Source organism: Bos mutus, chromosome 17 (assembly GCF_027580195.1).
Source record: "Bos mutus isolate GX-2022 chromosome 17, NWIPB_WYAK_1.1, whole genome shotgun sequence".
NCBI classification, from domain to species: Eukaryota; Metazoa; Chordata; class Mammalia; order Artiodactyla; family Bovidae; genus Bos; species Bos mutus.
Window position 1 is genome coordinate 24,394,106 of NC_091633.1, and position 20,946 is coordinate 24,415,051.

General features: G+C 44.1%; 1 protein-coding gene across 3 annotated transcripts in view; it reads left to right on the forward strand.

Annotated features, from left to right (window-relative positions):
• Window positions 1-20,946, forward strand: part of GLT1D1 (glycosyltransferase 1 domain containing 1) — a 117,936-nt gene that overhangs the window by 82,781 nt on the left and 14,209 nt on the right. For 2 of the 3 annotated variants that reach the window (XM_070385599.1, XM_070385600.1), the window contains 3 exons: window positions 1,325-1,368; window positions 3,433-3,553; window positions 11,320-11,418. In XM_070385599.1, coding sequence (XP_070241700.1) covers window positions 1,325-1,368; window positions 3,433-3,553; window positions 11,320-11,418 — 264 coding nt within the window. Of the gene's footprint in view, window positions 1-1,324; window positions 1,369-3,432; window positions 3,554-11,319; window positions 11,419-12,021; window positions 12,219-20,946 lie in introns of those variants that run through there. The other variant, XM_070385601.1, reaches the window with a different exon arrangement.

A 20,946-nucleotide genomic window follows, 5' to 3' on the forward strand; every position in this document is an offset into this window, starting at 1 on the left:
CCAATAAATAAATCTTTAAAAAAAAAAGCATGGCACCTGTCTCATAGGACGTATTTCCTCTAAATATGAAATAGGAGTGAAGTGCAGACTCAAGAATATCACATTGTAACTAATTAAAAGGTTGGACTTGGCTTTTTAAAAATGGAAATATAATTTGTGTGTCATACAATGCACCATTTAAAGTATTTAATACAAAGTTTTGCAGTCATCACCTCTATCTAATTTTGGGGTATTTTCATCATCTCCCCCAAATCCCATACCCATTAGCATTCACTCCCCACCTCCCAGTGCCTAGCAACTAACCTACTCTCTTTCTTTATAGATTTGTCTTTCTGGACATTTCATATAAAAAGAGTCACAATTTAGGGCCTTTTGCAACTGAGCATTATATTTTCAAGGTTCCCCCATACTGTAGCATAAATCAGTACTTCATTCCTTTTTGTTGGCTGAATAATATTTCATTGTATGGACCCCATTTTGTTTTCCCATGTATTGCCCCATGGACGTGACTTTGCTTTAAAATTGTGTGTCTGGAAAGGCTCCATGTTAAAAATAAAATTTTAATTCAGTCAGATCTTTTATTTTAGATCTACCAAGCATTCCAACTCCTTCTGCCTCAAAGGTTTTATGACAAAATCCACCACTGTAATCAACCAGGCAAAACTTTCATTGAAGTATTATGTTTTTGTCAGATTTTCCCTTGACTGTAAATGACTTCTGTTTTAGGACCTTGAGTTGGGTGGATAATTCTTGGCCTCCCATACCTGGAGCTTCACCAGGCTCTTATCTTATAGACCAAACAGGAAACAGGACTACAGTTGGCCCTGTGTATCATCAGGTTCTGTATACTCAGAAACAACCAACCATAGACTGAAAATATTCAGGAAAAGAGATTCCAGAAAGTTCCAAAAAGCAAAACTTCAATTTGCTGTGCATTGGCACCTATTTAGATTGCATTTATATTAGTACTGTAAGTAATCCATAAATGATTTAAAGTATACAGGAGGATGTGTTTCAGTTAGATGTAAATACTATACCATTTTATATAAAGGACTTGAGCATCCACAGAATTTGATGTCTGAGGGGGTCCTGGAACGGTGGATACTGAAGGACGACTGTATGTGTTTGTGTCTTTAAATTTTCTCTCAAGTCCTTCTTTTCCTTATTACTTTGCCATAGCTGGACTCCGGGGTATTCTTTTGTATTTGATTTACTTTTTCCTTTTCTGAGTTGTTAATCTGGCTCTGTTGCCATGATCTGCAATCCTCTTGACACTTAGATTCATTTCTGGCTTTTCCTAAAATTTATCTTTGTCAATTTTCAGGTTGATCCAGTCTTTACAAGGGAAGTAAAAGCCAAAGTAAAGAGGTAAGTATGGGACTTCCCTGGTGGTCCAGTGGTTAAAACTCCAAGCTTCCAATGCAGAGGATTCGGGCTTGATCCCTGATCAGGGAATGGTAAAGAACCTGCCTGCCAATGCAGGTTCAATTCCTGGGTTGGGCAGATGCCCTGGAGGAGGGCATGGCAACCCACTCCAGTATCCTTGCCTGGAGAATCCCATAGACAGAGGAGCCTGGTGGGCTACAGTCCATGGGGTCACAAAGAGTTGGACATGACTGAAGCAACAGGGAACTGAGGTCCCACATGCTGAGTGACATGATGAAATACATTAAAAAAAAAGAGAGAGAGATAAGCATAGGGAGTGAATAGGTGTTTTGCAGGAGCGGAAGCCTAATGACTGATAAACAATCCCAGTTCCCAGCATTCACTATGTCTGAGGCTCTGTTCCCAACACTTCATTAATAATTCCTCCTTTAATCTCCTGATGATCCTGTGAGAATCTGGGCACTATTCCTTTCCCCACTGACAAGCCAGGAAGCTGACATGCTGGGAGCATCAGCAGTTCCCTAGGGAGCAGTCGCGTGGATGCACGTGTGAAGACATACTACCTCGCTAGGTCAGGAAATGCTCAGGAAACCCACTTTGAAGTTATAATTGTCCCTTACCTCGTGGGTCAAAACCGAAAAAAAAAAAAAAAAAGACTAAAAATCTGCTGGTGAGGGTGAAAATTGCAGCCATTCCTCTGGAAAGCAATTTGCCAGAGTCTTTGCTATCAATTGTGTTTGCCCGTAACAGAGACCAGGGCTTCCCTGGTGGCTTAGTGTTAAAGAATCCTCCTGCCAGTGCAGGAGATGCAGGTTTGATCCCTGGGCCAGGAAGATCCCCCGGAGGAGGAAATGGCAACCCACTCCAGCATTCTTGCCTGGAAAATCCCATGGACAGAGGAGCCTGGTTGGCTACAGTCCACGAGGTCCCAAAACAGTCAGATACGACTTAGCGACTAAACAGCAGCAACAGAGACCCAACAATGCTGGCTTACACACCCAGGGGTTTTAACTGCTCACATCAAAAAAATCTGAGGTCATTGGTCCAGGACCAGGTAAGACTTCAGAGACATTGTCTCCTGTCTCTCTTTCTTGTGTTCCCTGCCTGTGACTTCTATTTCTAGGATGACTGTAGCTGTAGAACTCACACATCACTTTCTGTATTCTAAGTGGGGAGATGGGGCAGGACAAGAGCCAGAAGGATCCTCTCCCGTGCGGGTCAGCCCCCTTTCCCAGCTCCTCCTCCTGGCTACTCCACCACCCAGGAGGACTGGGAAACACTGATTTCACCCCCATGTGCAATCATGGATACAGAATGCATGTATGTAAAAGTATCACCAGTTACGTGAAATGATAACCTCAAAACCATGAGACTGGAGAGGGTTGGGGGAATGGGGACGAATGTCCGTACCGTCAGGTGAGAAAAATAAAACAGGGCAAAACCTCTGTAACAAAGGTTGTGTTACCCTCTTGGTTTTACTATTTCTATTTCTCTCTGTTTATGATACATCTATGATTATCTCTTTGAGTATCTTTTCTAATATTTATCTTTATTTATTTATTTGACTGAACTGGGTCTTAGTTGCAGCATGTGGACTCTAGTTCCCTGACCAGGGATCGAACCCAGGCTCCCTGCATTGGGAGCACAGAATCTTAGCCACTGGACCACCAGGGGACTCACCCTCTCTGAGTATCTTTTAAAAAGCATTGGGAAAAAGGCTGCATTCTTAGGAAAGGTCTGTTTTCTAAATCATTCAGAGAAAAATGGCAAGAGCCACATCTCTGACGTCCAGTATCTGAGAATCATGTGTCTTGTTGGTCAGAAGGATTCAGGATGGAAGCTGATGTGTTCACAGCCTTCGTCCCTCCCTTATCAGGGCTGGAAATAGAACAGATTCTCACTCCAGTATGGTTTTCTGTACTGAACTCTTTATCAATCATGCTTCCCTGGTGATCTAAGGTATTTCTCCAAAATTGTCATCTCTCCGCCCAGCCTCTCTCTGTAAGATTCCCAGCCATAGATGCTCTCTGCTCCCTGTTGTTTCAGGACCCCTGGGGTACGACTGATCAGGGAGATGGCTCAGGAAGACCTCCATGCAGTCATGAAGAATTGCTTCGCGCTGGTGAATAGCTCTGTCTCTGAAGGCATGTCAGCCGCAATTCTGGAGGTAATGATCTAACGAGCCCTGAAAGTGGAAATATGAAATTGTCGATCACCCCTTTTCTTAGTTATGGAGGTGATGCATTTGTCAATAAAGCTGTGTGCTTCTTAAAGCTAACAAGCACAGCGGCGTCTCTTCGGGAGTTCTAAAGTAGTTTTGAAGTTCTAGCTGGGATTTAAAAATACTATTTTCTTTCTCCTTGCCATTTTTCCTTGCCAGTGACAAAATGAAATAAAACTAGGATAGCGTTACCTCTCTGACTCACCAAGTAGCTTCAGTGGGAAGGTGATGGAGACTATGAAGGGCTGGGACAGGATGTGGATAAAGGTGTGTTTTGTAGGAAGCCTTCTTTTGTCTTGATTTCTTCTCCCTCTTTTCAATGTGTGCAATGATCCCAGAATTTAGGGGATAAGAAAGGGATGGGCTTATGCACAAGACAGGGGGTGGGTGTGGAAACACACAGAGGAGTGGTTACAGATGCACAGGAGGGCGGGACTGAGGGTGGACCGAACCTCTCCACCTAGTGCTCAGCTCTGAAAAATCACTTCCTGGACTTTCCTGGTTGCCCAGTGGTTAAGACTACACCCTCCACTGCAGGGGGCAAGGGTTCGACCCCTGGTTGGGGAACTAAGATTACACATGCCACCGTGCTGTGCAGCCAAAAGGAAAAGAAAAATTGCGTACTCTGCTTGGGCTGAATATACACATCCCAGCACAACCTTGCAGTCCATTGCTGGAGTTCTCTGCATTGAAATAAGCCCCTGCTCTTGAAAACCTGGCAGGCTCTAGTTTGACTGTATCAACTCTTGGGTAGAGGACTTAATCCAACCTTGAAGCCCTTTGCAGTCTCTTCTTACTGAGCATTTTCCATAATTGGGTGTTTACCCAGGATATCTTTTTTTTTGGTATCTAAAAAAATGTTTTTTGGCTGTGCAGCATGGCATGTGAGATCTTAGTTCTCTGACCAGGAATTGAAACTGTGTTCCCTGCATTGATAAAATGGAGTCTTAACCACTGGACTGCCAGGAAAGTCCCAACCTGGATATCTTTTAAAACTTTTTTTTTTTTTTTTTTTTTTTTGCCATGCCCTGGAACTTCAGGGATCTTAGTTCCCTGACCAGGGATTAAACCCTGGCTTACAGTAGTAAAAGTGCGGAGTGCCAACTGCCGGACCATCAGGGAATTCCCTTACCTGGATATCTTAGTGGCTTTGTGCTAGTGACTTGAGGTCATCACCAGTGTGCACTTAATACAGAAGGGTTTTTGCTTTCTCTTATTTTGCTGTTGGTTCATGGTATGCTGGGTTCCTTTAAGGGTGGTATTAGTAAAGAAGAGATGCCATCTGTCCTGTCATAACCAGCTTTTGGTGCTGAGTTGTCTTCATATCCCTAAATCACAAGCCATCAAATGTATGGAATTTCCTATAGTTCTTTACACATGACTTGCAGACAATGGATGCCGCAGAAGTCCTATGGATTAGCACTTGATAAAACCCCATGTTCAGTTCAATTCAGTTCAGTTCAGTCGCTCAGTCGTGTCCAACTCTTTGTGACCCCTTGCAATACAGCAAGCCAGGCCTCCCTGTCCATCACCAACTCCCAGAGTTTACTCAAACTCATGCCCATGAGTCGGTGATGCCATCCAACCACCTCATCCTCTGTCACCCCCTTCTCCTCCTGCCTTCAATCATTCCCAGCATCAGGGTCTTTTCCCTGGTATGAGTGAGTCAGTTCGTCCCATCAGGTGGCCAAAGTATTGGAGTTTCAGCTTCAGCATTAGGCCTTCCAATGAATATTTAGGACTGATTTCCTTTAGGATGGACTGGTTTGATCTCCTTGCAGTCCAAGGGACTCTCAAGAGTCTGTCTCCTCCAACACCACGGTTCAAAAGTTATCAATTCTTCAGCACTCAGCTTTCTTTATAGTCCAACTCTCACATCCATACATGACTACTGGTAAAACCATAGTTTTGACCAGATGGACCTTTGTTGGCAAAGTGATGTCTCTGCTTTTTAATGTGCTGTCTAGGTTGGTTAAAAATTTCTTCTTCTAAGGAGTAAGCATCTTTTAATTTCATGGCTGCAGTCACCATCTGCAGTGATTTTGGAGCCCAAAAAATAAAGTCTCTCACTGTTTCCTTATCTGTTTGCCATGAAGTGATGGGACCAGATGCCATGATCTTAGTTTTCTGAATGTTGAGTTTGAACCCAACTTTTTCACTCTCCTCTTTCACTTTCATCAAGAGGCTCTTTAGTTCTTCACTTTCTGCCATAAGGGTGGTGTCATCTGCATATCTGAGGTTACTGATATTTCTCCTGGCAATCTTGATTCCAGCTTGTGCTTCATCCAGTCCAGCATTTCAAATGATGTACTCTGCATATAAGTTAAATAAACAGGGTGACAATATACAGCTTTGACTTACTCCTTTCCCGATTTGGAACCAGTCTGTTGTTCTATGTCCAGTTCTAACTGTTGCTTCTTGACCTGCATACAGATTTCTCAGGAGGTAGGTAGGGTGGTCTGGTATTCCCATCTTTTGAAGAATTTTCCAGTTTGTTGTGATCCACACAGTCAACGGCTTTGGCATAGTCAATGAAGCAGAAGTAGATATTTTTCTGGCACTCTCTTGCTTTTTCGATGATCCAACGGATGTTGGCAATTTGATCTCTGTTTCCTCTGCCTTTTGTAAATCCAGTTTGAACATCTGGAAATTCACAATTCATGTACTGTTGAAGCCTGATTTGGAGAATTTTGACATCACTTTGCTAGCATGTGAGATGAGTGCAATTGTGCAGTAGTTTGAACATTCTCTCCTTTCTTTGGGATTGGAATAAAAACTGATGTTTTCCAGTCCTGTGGCCACTGCTGAGTTTTCCAAATTTGCTGGCATATTGAGTGCAACACTTTCCTAGCATCATCTTTTAGGATTTGAAATAGCTCAACTGGACTTCCACCACCTCCACTAGCTTTGTTCGTAGTAATGCTTCCTAAGGCCCACTTGACTTCACATTCCAGGATGTCTGGATCTAGGTGAGTGATCACACCATCGTGGTTATCTGAGTCATGAAGATCTTTTTTGTACAGTTCTTCTGTGTATTCTTGCCACCTCTTCTTAATATCTTCTGCTTCTATTAGATCCATACCATTTCTGTCCTTTATCGAGCCCATCTTTGCATGAAATGTTCCCTTGGTAACTCTAGTCTTTCCCATTCTGTTGTTTTCCTCTATTTCTTTGCACTGATCACTGAGAAAGGCTTTCTTATCTCTCCTTGCTATTCTTTGGAACCCTGCATTCAAATGGGTATATCTTTCCTTTTCTCCTTTGCCTTTTGCTTCTCTGCTTTTCTCAGCTATTTGTAAGGCCTCCTTAGACAACCGTTTTGTCTTTTTGCATTTCTTTTTCTTGGGGATGGTCTTGATTACTGCCTCCTGTACAATGTCATGAACCTCCGTCATAGTTCTTTAGGCACTCTGTCAGATCTAATCCCTTGAATCTATTCGCTTTGAATCTAATCCCTTGAATCCCTTGAATCTATTTCTACCCCCTGCAGAAAAGGAAATGTTTGGCCATTGGTCCTCCAAGTCTTTGAATCACATTTCACATCCACACTCTCATAACCCTAGTTTTTCACTTCAGGGTCTACTTAATTAGAGCAATGCTATTATTGTATCATAAGTTGTTTGTAACATCCATTTATTCCTTTGGACACTAGTTGAATTTACTGACCAAAGGTACAATTTGTGAATATTGATGTTTCAGAGGTCATGGTAAATAATTAAAGCAGGAAAAAAAAATGATGCTCCGTAAACTTAAGAAATGACTGATGTTGTATGCCTAATATTTTCTGCAAATGTGGCATCATTTAAAAAAGCAAACATAAAAAAATAAAATACTGTGGGCTGGGATAGAAGCTATATACTGACGCCTGTAATTCTCGTGTTCGGAAGCTTTTAGAGCACAGAGCCTGGATTTGTGACATGTTCTTCTTCATCTAGATGTTGAATGCCTCAATATCTCAATCTGAGCTTAATGATTAGCATTAATCTCCATTGTGGTTTAAAATCAGCTTTCAACTAGAATCACTGGAGCAGTACATTGTACTCTTCATATTAGCTTTAAAAATGTACATTCTTAAGAGTACCAGTCCTCAAGCCTTGGTGAATTGCTCCTTTGTATGTAAATACACATTTCCTCTCCCCCACCTTCTTAAGAAAAGGTAAAGTGGATTTGGGGAATGATTTTGTAGCCAGCACATACAGCATTTCATTGCAGATGAATTGCTGTCAGATCTCATTTACTTCAAAGGAAAGGCAGCTCTGAGTAATTCCATCTGCTTTCAGATGCCGACACTGTGTTCCTTTTGAAAACTCCAAAATAACCTTTGGGATGAAGGTTTTGAATGAAACTGATTTTAGAGGAGCCATGGAGGGTGGATTTCATTAAAATCAATTCAAAGATCCAAAATGGTTAATCACAGAATAAGTGCATCTCACTTTGGAGGGAGGGGATCTTTTGACCTTTCAGAATTAGCATTGTTTTATTATGCATGGGTACATGCTAAGTCGCTTCAGTTGTGTCCCACTCTTTTCCACCTTGTGGACTGTGGCCCGCCAGCCTCCCCTGTCAATGGGATTCTTTAGGCAAGAATTCTGGAGTGGATTGCCATAACCTCCTCCAGGGATTCTTCCCAATACGAGGATCAAGCCCAGTTCTCTTACGTATTCTCCATTGGCTGGTGGGTTCTTAACCACTAGTGCCACCTGGGAGAAGTGCCACCTGGAGAAGGCAATGGCAACCCACTCCAGTACTCTTGCCTGGAAAATCCCATGGATGGAGGGGCTTGGTGGGCTATGGTCCATAGGATCGCAGAGTCAGACAGGACTGAGTGACTTCACTTTCACTTTTCACTTTCATCCATTGGAGAAGGAAATGGCAACCCACTCCAGTGTTCTTGCCTGGAGAATCCCAGGGACGGAGGAGCCTGGTGGGCTGCCGTCTATGGGGTCGCACAGAGTCGGATATGACTGAAGCGACTTAGCAGCAGCAGCAGCAGCAGTGCCACCTGGGAAGCCCTTGTTTTGTTTGAGAGGCATGTAAAAATCCCATATGATAAGACACATTTCTTTTAAACGTGAACTGTCACCCACCAGGCTCTCCTGTCCATGGGATTTCCCAGGCAAGAATACTGGTGAGGGTTGCATTTCCTCCTCCAGAGGATCTTCCCGACCCAGGAATAGAACCCATGTCTCCTGCATTGGCAGGCTGATTCTTTACCACTGAGCTACCTGGGAAGCCCAATATAGACACCTATATAAGGCACCCTTCAAAAACTCACTTACTGTGTTGATACAGAGCCCTGGTGGCTGTGTTTCTAAAGACTGTTCTGCAACGTAGACTGGGGGGTCATGTCTCTGAAAACCCTTATCAGCCCGGCTGAGGATGGTGCACCAGAGACAAAGCTTTTAAATTTATTTTTATTTGTTCATTGTTTGGCCACAACGCCCGGCATGTAGAATCGTAATTCCCCAACTGGGGATTAAACCCACACCGCCTGCAGTGGGAGGTAGAGTCTTAACCACTGGACCACCAGGGGACGCCCCAACGAAGCTTTTTTAAAAGTTCAAATGTGAAGCTTCCACCCACTTGCTGGATGCTTGAAGAGCTCATGGTGGGCAAGAGAAATCCAGTGACTGCAAACCTGAGTAAGTGTTTGGTACCTCTTGAGCTCTGATGTTTTCTCTTCTTAGTCCCTAAATGGGGCCCCAGGCACCAGATTTGAGCTGATTTCTGCTCCAAGTGCCCCTCCCCAACACTCCCCCTTTCCCAGATCATGACCTGAAGGGTTCAGAGGGTAAGCTCGCTCATCTCCAAACACCATCTCCCCAAGACATTCCCAGGCACCATGTGCATCAGGACCAGCGTCACAGCACAGTCATGTTCTCAGACTTTGCCTTTTTGAAGAGGTAACTTTACACCTAAAGAAACTGACTTGAGAATCAACCATCCTTAATGTCACATCTTGGCTGAATGAAAATAGCATTTCCATATGCTTTTTAAATGACATGTTTTTTTTTTCTTTCTCTTTTATTGAAGTATAGTTGATTTACAATATAATATTAGTTTCAGCTGTACAGCAAAGTGATCCTGTTATATGTATGCATCTATATTCTTTTTTCCCAATTCTTTTCTATTATAGGTTATTATAAGATATTGAATATACAGTTGCTTATGCTATACAGTAAATCCTTGCTGTTTAAGATGAACTTTGTCTCCCCAAAATGATGGTGATGAGGAATGGATTTGAAACCTGCCGTGTCAGTCGAGAGCAAAGCTCCCACCAGGGCAAGACCACAGTTTTGTGATTCTTGGACTGTGGTCTTTTCCAAAATGCCAGATGGTACTCACTGGAGGTCGGAACCCAAGGCCCAAATAGTGGGCTCATAAGGGGGCTGTGACCCTAACGCTGAGATGCGGAGTTACTTTCTGCCCATGCTGCTGAGTTTTCTTGTTCCCAAGTGTAATGAGAGTTGTTGTTGTTCAGTTGCTAAGTTGTGTCCAACTCTTTTTGACCCCATGTACTGCACATGCCAGGTTTCCCTGTTCTTCACTATCCCCTGGAGTTTGCTCAAACTCATGTGTTGAGTCAGTGATGCCATCCAACCATCTCATCCTCTGCCTCTCTCTTTCCCTCCTGCCCTCAATCTTTCCCAGCATCAGGATCTTTTCCAATGAGTTGGCTCTTCGCATCAGGTAGCCAGAGTATTGGAGCTTCAGCATCAGTCCTTCCAAGGAATATTCTGGGTTGATTTCCTTTAGGATTGATTGGTTTGATCCCCTTGCAGTCCAAGGGACTTTCAAAAGTCTTCTCCAACACCACAGGTTCAAAAGCATCAGTTCTTTGTCGCTCAGCTTTCTTTATGGTCCAACTCTCACATCCATACATGACTACTGGAAAAACCATAGCTTTGATTCTAATGATAGTGGAGGGTCCCAATCTTTACCCTATAAGATGAGAAGGGAAATTTATGACTTGGAGACTTTTATCAACATGAGGAACCCCATGCTGGCTGATCCCAGGCATTTGAGACTGGAAAGGTTGTTTAGTGGGTAATCAGGTGATAAACCTTATTCCTCCTTGCGTCTGTATCCATGCCAAAGGGATGTGTACAGATCTGGTGGCAATCATATGGCTGGTGCTGAAAGAAAATTACCCATCAAGGAAAGTGAGAATGATGATAATTAAAACTGTATACTCCAAGGACTTCCCTGCTGCTCCAGTGGCAAAGTCTCCATGCTCCCAATACAGGGGGCTGGGGTTCGATCCATGGTCGGGGAACTAGATTCCACATTCCACAGCTAAGAGTTCACATGCCACCATGGAGATCCTGCGAGCAGCAACCAAAACCCGGTGCAGCCAAATAAATAGGTAAATATTTTCAAAAAGTGTACTCCAGGCTGCCATTGAAGAAGGGTGAACTGAACATTGGAGAAAGAGAAGGTTTCTTTGTGATGTTGCAGTAAGATAGGCCATTACAGTATATAGTTTGCCAACAATTGCAAATACAGTCAGTCATTAAGATTCAGTGTGTAGTTGGAAAATCCGGAATTTGTGTTGGGAAACCACTTTGGGCAAAGTTTTGGGGTGATTTTTTGGGTGGTGCCAGAGCTCCAGTGAAACTAAGGAGTCATTCTGTCACAGATTGGCTCATCTCACCACACAGACTCTGACAGTGATCGCCCACCTGTCTCCTTTGCCCTTTACATCCTTTCAGGCAATGGATTTGGAAGTTCCAGTGTTGGCGAGGAACATCCCCGGAAACTCTGCGGTGGTGAAGCATGAAGTTACAGGATTGCTGTTTTCAGACCCTCAGGTAAAGGAGAGCGATTTCTCTGTATTCACCTGGTCTGAGTCGTTTTCATCCGCCTGTGGTTCAGAGAGTCTGTAATTTGCATCTTTGTGATTAGCTCTCAGTGTTCCCTTTACACAGTAAGTCCCCTACAGACAAACAAGCCCAATTCTGAGAGCACATTCATAAGTCCAGTTTGTTTGTAAGTCCAGCAAAATTAGCTTAGGTACCCAACGAACACAATTGGCTATATAGTACTGTACTGCAATAGGGTTATAATACTTTTCATATAAATACTACATAAAAAGCAAACAATTAAGAAAACATTTTTAATCTTACGGTGCAGGACCTTGAAAAATACAGTAAGACAATTGACATACAGGGGCTGGCAGTGAGTGAACAGACGAGTTCACTCGCTGAGTGAACTGACTAGAGGAGGGAGAGGAGGTGGGAGAAGGCAGAGCTGAAGGATTGTCAGCAACAGGAGACGGAGGGCAAGCTGCAACTTCACTCACGCCTGATGTTGATGGCTCAGGTTCCGGTTCCTTGCTGGATTTAATTCTATCGACCCTCTTAAAAAAACAATCCAGTGATGTCTGGGTAGTAGCTCTTTTTTTCTCATCATAGATGACACAGTAGCACTGGATTGCTTTCTGAACGTCTGCTGCAAGCTTCATGTACCATTCGACATGAGGGCCCTGTGCCTCAGAACATACCAGTGCCTCCTCAAGTAAAGAAAACCCCCAGGCCATTTCCTGCATCATGAGTCTCTTCAGTTCTTCAGTTACTCCTTCTGCCTCTTGTCTCTCTTCATCCTTTCTCCGCCGCTGCTCTCAGGCTTGTTTCTGGGCATCCTGGACTTGAAATAAAGATGCTGTACTCCTGTACTGTATACAGTACTGAGCAGTAAAGTACACAAAAGCACAGCCACTCGTAGAGGAGGCACGTGACAACGTGCGCCAGTGGTGGTGGTTTAGTTGCTAAGTCCTGTCTCGCTCTTGCAACCCCTGTAGCCCACCAGGCTCCCCTGTCCTTGTGGTTTTCCAGGCAAGAATACTGGAGTGGGTTGCCACTCCCTACATGATTGGACTTGCGAATGCAAATTAGCATCTTTGAAAGCTAGCAACTTGAAGGTTTACATGTAGGGGACCTACTGTAATCAGTAGAAGAGTATATGGAACACAGGGTCACTTGGTCACATGGGCAGCCTCTTGGACATGTCACTAAAAGAAACCTAGGGACTTTCCAGAAACATGAGACCTGGGTTCTATTTCTGATGCTGCTGGTGTTGATTACCATGACCTTGAGCAAGTCACTTTCCTTCTTAGATGCTTGAATTTCTAGTTTCTTTTTTTAAAGTTTATTTTATTGAAATATAGTTGATTTACAATGTGTTAGTTTCTGCTGTATAGGACAGTGATTCAGTGATATATGTATATACATGTATGCATTCTCTTTCATATTCTTTTCCATCATGGTTTATCACAGGATATTTAATATAGTTCCCTGTGTTCTACAGTAGGATCTTGTCATTTATCCATGCCATATATAGTAGGTTGCACCTGCTGCTGCTGCTGCTAAGTCGCTTCAGTCGTGCCCGACTCTGTGCGACCCCATGGACGGCAGCCCACCAGGCTCCCCCGTCCCTGGGATTCTCCAGGCAAGAACACTGGAGTGGGTTGCCATTTCCTTCTCAAAAAGTGAAGTCGCTCAGTTGTGTCCGACTCTTCGAAATCCCATGGACTGCAGCCCACCAGCCTCCTCCGCCCATGGGATTTTCCAAGCAAGAGTACTGGAGTGGGGTGCCATTGCCTTCTTATCTACTAACCCCAAACTTCCAAATAGATTTCTGGTTTCTGATGCAGGTGTTCTTCAGGTATAATCCTATGCTTCTGGAATATCCCCCAGTATTCAGAAGACTGCCATATATCTGATCCCTTGCAGTTCTTCAAAACAATGTACAGAAGAGGCAGCATGGTTGTGTTCATACATGTATGTGTCTGATACATGTGTGCATCTGAAATTAAAATAAAGGCCAGTGCAGTTGACGTTGGGCACAGATGATGGGCACAGTGCCATCCAGGGCACACGTGTGTGCCAGGACCTTCCAGGATATGTGTGAGGGGGTTCCAGCCCCAAGGTCTGAAGTTCCAAGGATGTGCCTTTAAATCCCCAGGACCCTGTGCAGGGCGTGTAGCCTTAACCTGAGTCTCCAAGCTCCATCTTCTCCTCGGGACAAGTGGAACTAATTTTAACAGCGCATAGAGGTTAAAGCAGCTGATGATATACAGGGCTGAGCCGTGGGTACGGCACTCAGCCCAAGGCTCTGGGTACCGTTATCAGCAAAAGGAGAGCCCTTGATGCCCTATAGCTCGTGTTGTTGTTGTTTAGTCAGTAAGTTGTGTCTGACGCTTTGTGACCCCTTGGACTGTAGTCCTTCAGAATCTTCTGTCCATGGAATTCTCCAGGCCACAATACTGGAGTGGGTTGCCATTTCCTCTTCCAGCAGACTTCCAGATCCAGGGATCAAACCCACATTTCCTGCATTGCAGGCGGGTTCTTTATCACTGAGCCACTGTGGAAGCCCTTTCCTTTGAGTGTTGTTTGAGGAGGGCGGGGCAACCCACTCCAGTATTCTTGCCTGGAAAATCCCGTGGACAGAGGAGCCTGGAGACTACAGTCCATGGGGTCAAAAAGAGTTGGACACAACTGAAGCAAGTTAGCATGCACGCAGTGCACATGTTATTTTTTAGTTGCTAAGTCATGTCTGACTCTTTTGTGACCCCATGGACTGTAGCCTGCCAGGCTCCTCTGTCCATGGGATTCTCCAGGCAAGAATACTGGTGCAGGGTGCCATTTCCTTCTCCAGCGGATCTTCCCAACCCAGAGATCGAAACTGCATCTCCTGCATTGCAGGCAGGTTCTTTACCACTGAACCACTGGGGAAGCTGAGCCATCGGGGAAGCCCTTTCCTTTGAATAGTAACCCCTAAAAGCCAAAACAATACCAGGAAATGAAGAGTGTGTAGTGGTTCCCTGCTGATTCTCTAGACAAAAGCATATTGCTTTTTACCACGTTCTGCATCTCTCCACATCAGCACCAGCCATGCCAGAGGTCATAGGATATTGTCTCCCCGTGGGCAAAGAGATTTTATTTTTATCTTCCCAAACACACTGTCTATTTATTTTATAGCTCAATTTCAAACCACTGCAGTTTTATCAGCAAGTGTCTGAATAGCCATCACTTACAAATGGGTGTATCAAGTCCAGTGTTAGAACAAGAACAGTTTGGCTCTCCTGACTTCATTTCATGTTCCTTGTAAGACATTCTTTTTAATATTTGCAAATAACGATCCTGTCACTGACACATCCAAGTTATTTCTGCTGGTTACCGGCTTCCTGTGAGTTATCAGACACAGCCCCGAAGCACTGACAAAGTTAAGGCTTGGGCCTATTTTGATTCCAACTCTTTAATGTTACTTTTACAAAGGATGTTAAAAAAAAAAAAAATAGAACCGCTCTATGTTTCAAACAGGAGGAGGCTGTGTTTTTTTTTTTTTTTTTTTAATATCACATTTTGAAACATGTGCTAGACACAGATATCACACGTGGCTTTGTTTCATAGTCATGATCAGACTCGACCTAGCATGGAGTGGGAGCTGTTGCTTTAAAAACAAATGTGCATTTTCCACAAGTCAGTGGCTGCGGTTGCTGTCATCTCGGTTCAGGAGCTCAGATGAAATTAACCACTGACTGGTTGTCAGTGTTTGTGAGATTTATTTCAAATGTGTATTCAAATATGTCCTCGAAGCTCTGTCTCACTTATTAAGAAGGGACTTCCATGCAAGGGTGTCAGCTTCATAAAGTTAATATAGATAGATACATAGAAACACAGATGGATACATAGTTACATATATACATAGATACATACATACGTACACACATGTGCATTTGCTCTGTCCTGTCCAACTCTTTGCAACCCCATGAACTGTAGCCTGCCAGGCTCCTCTGTCCATGGGATTTTCCAGGCAAAAATACTAAAGTGGGCTGCTATTTCCTACTCTAGGAGATCTTCCCGACCCAGGGATCAAACCCTCGTCTCTTGTGTCTCCTGCATTGGCAGGCAAGCGGACTCTTTACCACTGAGCCACCTGGGAAAGCCACATACATACATATAAAATGCAAAAACTCATATTTTGGATTTTCAACAAAATGATGATTAAAAATATTCAGCTGTGGTAGGAACAAAATAACCTCTGTTTTTATACACCTCAACCATGGAAAACCTTAATTTACATGAAGCTTTCCAAACCTACTAAACATTGATTTTTTTGTTGTTGTTACCTCGACAATCTCATTCTTTTTCTTTTTAGGAAGAAAAGAGCTGAGCTATTTTATGGCACCATTTTATAGCTTCAGAATTAAAATCCATTTGACATTTAGTAGAAACTGTGAATCTATATTCTTTCTCAAGGACAGACTTTTGAAGTGTGGTCCAAACTAATTTTGCTGGGAGGTTCTGTTTGTTTTTTAGGCAACTGTAAAGAAAATCATAACTTTTGTAATAATGATGATGACAGCTAACATTTATCATGTATGTATTTTGTTCCGGCCTCTCTTCTTTGTGTTCGTCATGCACTTTTACTAAGACTGTTTGATTTTCAAACTTTGATAGTCAATCCAAAGTTTCAGGTTTGGAAGAAGTGAGGCATGTCGGAGACATAGCAGCCTCCTTCAGGCTGTGTTTGGAACTTGAGTTTTCCACTCGAAATATGAGTGATCCTGGACACATTTCTTCTTCCTGCACTCAGTCCTTGATCCTTAAGATGGAGATAATGATGTTGGTCTTTGGGGAACAGCAGAAAGCACGTGGGGTTGAATTCCGTCCTTGGTCTCAGAGGAGAGCTGTGTGGATACAGAGTTAATCATATTCACGGTGCTGACCGCTGGGTGATGTCATTGGCTGCCCCCTGGGAGCTATATAGTCTGCAGAGCTCTGGAATTAGGTTCAATACAGCGAGACGTTCTCCTTGTGAGATCTGGCCAGCGTCATGCAAAATATCATTTCTCTTTTTATTCAAAACAAGTGTTTAACTTTTTAATTCTATTTATCTATTTTCGATTGATGATTGCTTTACAATATTGGTTTGCCATTCTCTCCATTCATCTCACCCTCTCCTTCCTCTCCCCCACCTTGTCCACAAGCCTGTTCTCTATGTCTGCATCTCCATTGCTGCCCTGTGAATAGGCTCATCAGTACCATCTTTCTAGATTCCATATATATGCATCAATATATGATATTTGTAAAGCAAATTTTTAACTTTTTAGTCAAACATTTAGGATTCTTGGATATTAAATAAGTGGCGCTGGTGGTAAAGAACCTGCCTGCCAATGTAGGAGACATAAGAGGTGTGGGTTCGATCCCTGGGTCGGGAAGATCCCCTGGAGGATGGCACGGCAACCCACTCCAGTGTTCTCGCCTGGAAAAATCCCATGGACAGAGGAGCCTGGAGGGCTAGAGCCCACGGGGTCGAAAAGAGTCAGACACGACTGAGTGAACTTAGCACTAACACATGATGTATAAGCCCCCAACCAGTCCCTTCAAAATGTAAAAGCACAGATGAATGTTCACTGTTGATCGGATTTCCACTGAAGCCCAAAGGAAGCTCAGGGCAAACTCAGTTCAGTTCAGTTCAGTCGCTCAGTCGTGTCCGACTCTTTGCGACCCCACAGACTGCAGCATGCCAGGCCACCCTGTCCATCGCCAGCTCCAGGAGTTTACTCAAACTCATATCCACTGAGTCGGTGATGCCATCCAACCATCTCATCCTCTGTCGTCCCCTTTTCCTCCCACCTTCAATCTTTCTCAGCATCAGAGTCTTTTCAAATGAGTCAGCTCTTCGCATAGGTGGCCAAAGTATTAGGATTTCAGCTTCAGCATCAGTCCTTCCAGTGAATATTCAGGACTTATTTCCTTTAGGATGGACTGGTTTGATCTCCTTGCAGTCCAAGGGACTCTCAAAAGTCTTCTCCAACAACACAGTTCAAAAACATCAATTCTTCAGCACTCAGCTTTCTTTATAGTCCAACTCTCACATCCATACATGACTACTGGAAAAACCATAGCTTTGACAAGATGAACCTTTGTTGGCAAAGTAATGTCTCTGCTTTTTAATATGCTGTCTAGGCTGGTCATAGCTTTTCTTCCAAGGAGCAAGCGTCTTTTAATTTCATGGCTGCAATCACCATCTGCGGTGATTTTGGAGCCCCCCAAAAATAAAGTCTGTCACTGTTTCCCCATCTATTTGCCATCAAGTGATGGGACCAGATGCCATGATCTTAGTTTTCTGAATGTTGAGTTTGAAGCCAACTTTTTCACTTTCCTCTTTTCACTTTCATCAAGAGGCTCTTTAGTTCTTCCTTGCTTTCTGCCATAAGGGTGGTGTCATCTGCATATCTGAGGTTATTGATATTTCTCCCGGCAGTCTTGATTCCAGCTTGTACTTCATCCAGCCCAGAGTTTCTCATGATGTACTCTGCATGTAAGTTAAATAAGGGGGGTGACAATATACAGCCTTGATGTACTCCTTTCCCTATTTGGAACTAGTCTGTTCCATGTCCAGTTCTAACTGTTGCTTCCTGACCTGCATATAGATTTCTCAATAAGCAGGTCAGGTGGTCTGGTATTCCCATCTCTTTAAAAATTTTCCAGAGTTTGTCATGATCCATACAGTCAAAGGCCAGGGCGAACTAAATCCCAAGTCAATATAACATTTATTTATATGGATTTGCCCTTTAGGGTGACCATATTGTTCATTGTGCAAAACCAGGATATCTTTGAGAGTGAAAGTGGTGTTATTATTTGTGTTTAAACTTTTGGCCACACTTTGCAGCATGTGGGGTCTTATTTCCCTGACCAGGGATTAAATCCATGTCCCATGTATTGGAAGTGCAGAGTCTTAATCACTGGACTGCCAGTGAAGTCTCAAAGAGGGTGCTATTGATAATTATGCTGAGATGACAGCTTTGCACCTTGAACAAAATGACTGTCTGCTTGAAAATCTGGGATCAGGTGCATGGCTGGTATTTGTCCCGGGACCAGGGTGAGTCCAACCACGTGTAGGAGTTACAATTTCCTAATAGCCAGGTTCAAAGAAAATAAAAAGAAACAGATGAAATTCATATCAATAATACAATATGTTTTATTTAGCTCCATCTAGCCAAACTTGCATCCTCTCAACATGTAATCGATATAAATATTTTTTTAAAAGATTTATTTATGGTTGCTCTGGTTCTTCGTTGTTGCGTCTGAACTTTCTCTAGTTTCAGTGAACGGGGGCTTCTCTTTGTTGCAGTGAGCAGGCTTCTCATTGCAGTGGCTTCTCTTGTTGCAGAGCACCGGCTCTAGGCATGTGGGCTTCAGCAGTTGTGGCGCACAAGCTTAGTTGCTCTGCACCATGTGGGATCTTCCTGGACGAGGGATCAAACCCATGTCCCTGCATTGGCCAGTGGACTCCCAACCACTCGACCACTAGGGAAACCCGGTATGAATACTGTTTAATGAGATCTTTACATTCTTTTTTTTTTTTTTTAAGTCTCTGAAATCTTGTGTGTATTTTACACACCAGCTCATCTCCATCTGGAGATTAAATTTGTATTGAACTACTTGGTTTGCATTGAGACTCCATATCGTTTGCAGTTGGGAAAGTAGATGCGCGTATGCAGGCTGTTCCAAATACACTTGAAAAGCTTTGCAATACCTGACTCCAGCACCAGTTTTAAAATTTAAATTTAAGTCCACTCAAGTGAATAATTAAAAATGCGGTTCCTCGGCCCGCACTGGCCACACTTCCAGAGCGCAGAGTGGGTGGTGGGGCTGCGTGCCTGGTGGAACTGCTCTCAGGAGAGGGAGTGAGTGATGGGGCAGGTGGTCCCTGCCTGACCTCCTCTGGGTGCTGGGTGCCCTTGGAGGAACTGTGCCCATTTCTCTTATTATTTCTCACGAGTACCCCACACAGGCTGGAGGTGGTGGGGCGGGGACTCGAACCCGCAGCCTGATGGCAGAGTCTGCTCAGCCGTTGCTGAGAGCCTTTGCACAGGATTCCTCCTGTGGCCACCTCTCCCTCTGTCTCTGTCTCTCCTCTGCTTCCATGTCTCTCTTTGTCTTGCACTCCCTCTGTCTCTCCTTTCTCTGTCTCTGTTTCTCCTTCTGTCTCTGTATGTCCTTGTCTCTGCCTTTGTCTCTGTCTCTCACTCTCTGACTCTCCCTCTTCTGTCTGTGTCTCTCTCTCTCTCTGTGTCTGGGTCTGTGTCTCTGGATCCGCCTCCACTCTGTGTCTGTGTGGGTCTCTCCTGCTCTCTGTGTCTCTCTGTCTCTCCTTTATCGCTGTCTGTTTTTGACTTTGCCTCTGTTTCTGTCTCTCTCCCTCTATCTGTGTCTCAGCCTCCCTGCCACACGTCTGTGTCTCTCTTTCAGTCTCTGCCTCCCTCTCCAACTCTCTCCCTCCCTCCCCTTCTCTCGTCTGGGGAGAGAAGGGACACTTTTCCATAGGACCGTCCTCTAAAAGGATTCTGCTCATGATTTTGTCCAAGTCCCTGGGGAAAGCGGACGTCTTTCTAAGTCCCAGTCTTCTTTGGCTTCTTTGCCTGTGGCTGGTCTGTGGGATCAGAAAGACACAGATGGCAAGGGATGCCCCAGGTGGGCACAGCACTGAGTGATGCTGCACAGAGCCAGGCTTGGCCAGGTGAAGACGAGCGCAGAGCCACCAGGTGGGGCTCAATGCTCAGGAAAGGCCAGGCCAGGCCACGCAGTGGATCAGGGATGGAGCGCAGGGCCCTTCCTGGTTCTGGTCCAGGGTCTTGCTTCAGGCCATCAGGCAAAGTCTGACATTCCCCTAAAATAGGAGGAATACGGGACAGTTTTCCCCCCCCCCAACTGTAGAGTCTTCATTTGCCTTTCCAGGGCAGGAGAAAGCATCTCGGACTTGGCCTTCTGGCCTGACCTCTGCCGGTGGCCTGCTTCTCACAGGCTACATGTGGGCTTCTGGGACCCACCCGCTGTGCAGGTCCTCTCTGCTTGTGAGCAAGTACATTATAGTTTGGGGGCTTTGTTTTTTGAAAGTGAGAGTTTTTAGTTACTTCATTAAATATTAATATATTCAATTTCAAGCCTTTGACCATCCCTAGTCACCATGATGCAGAATATGTGTCCGTGTGTAAACAATACACATTCAACATACTTTAAGAGGAATAACTGTTTTGCAATCTATGCAACATGCAATAGAATTAGATTTTTTCTTTTTTAAAAACAAGTAACTGGGGAGTTCTCTGGTGGTCTGGTGGCTAAGACTCCATGCTCCCAATGTAGGGGTTCAGTCCCTGGTCAAGGAACTAGATCCCACATGCTGCAACTAAGAGTTTGCATGTCAGAACTAAAGATCCAGTGTGCCACAACTAAGACTAGCACAGCCAAATAAATAAGTATTAAAAAAACGTCATTGTAGTTAGGGGGCTTGCAGTTAGGAGAGTGGCCTTTGTGACCTGGCCTGACCAC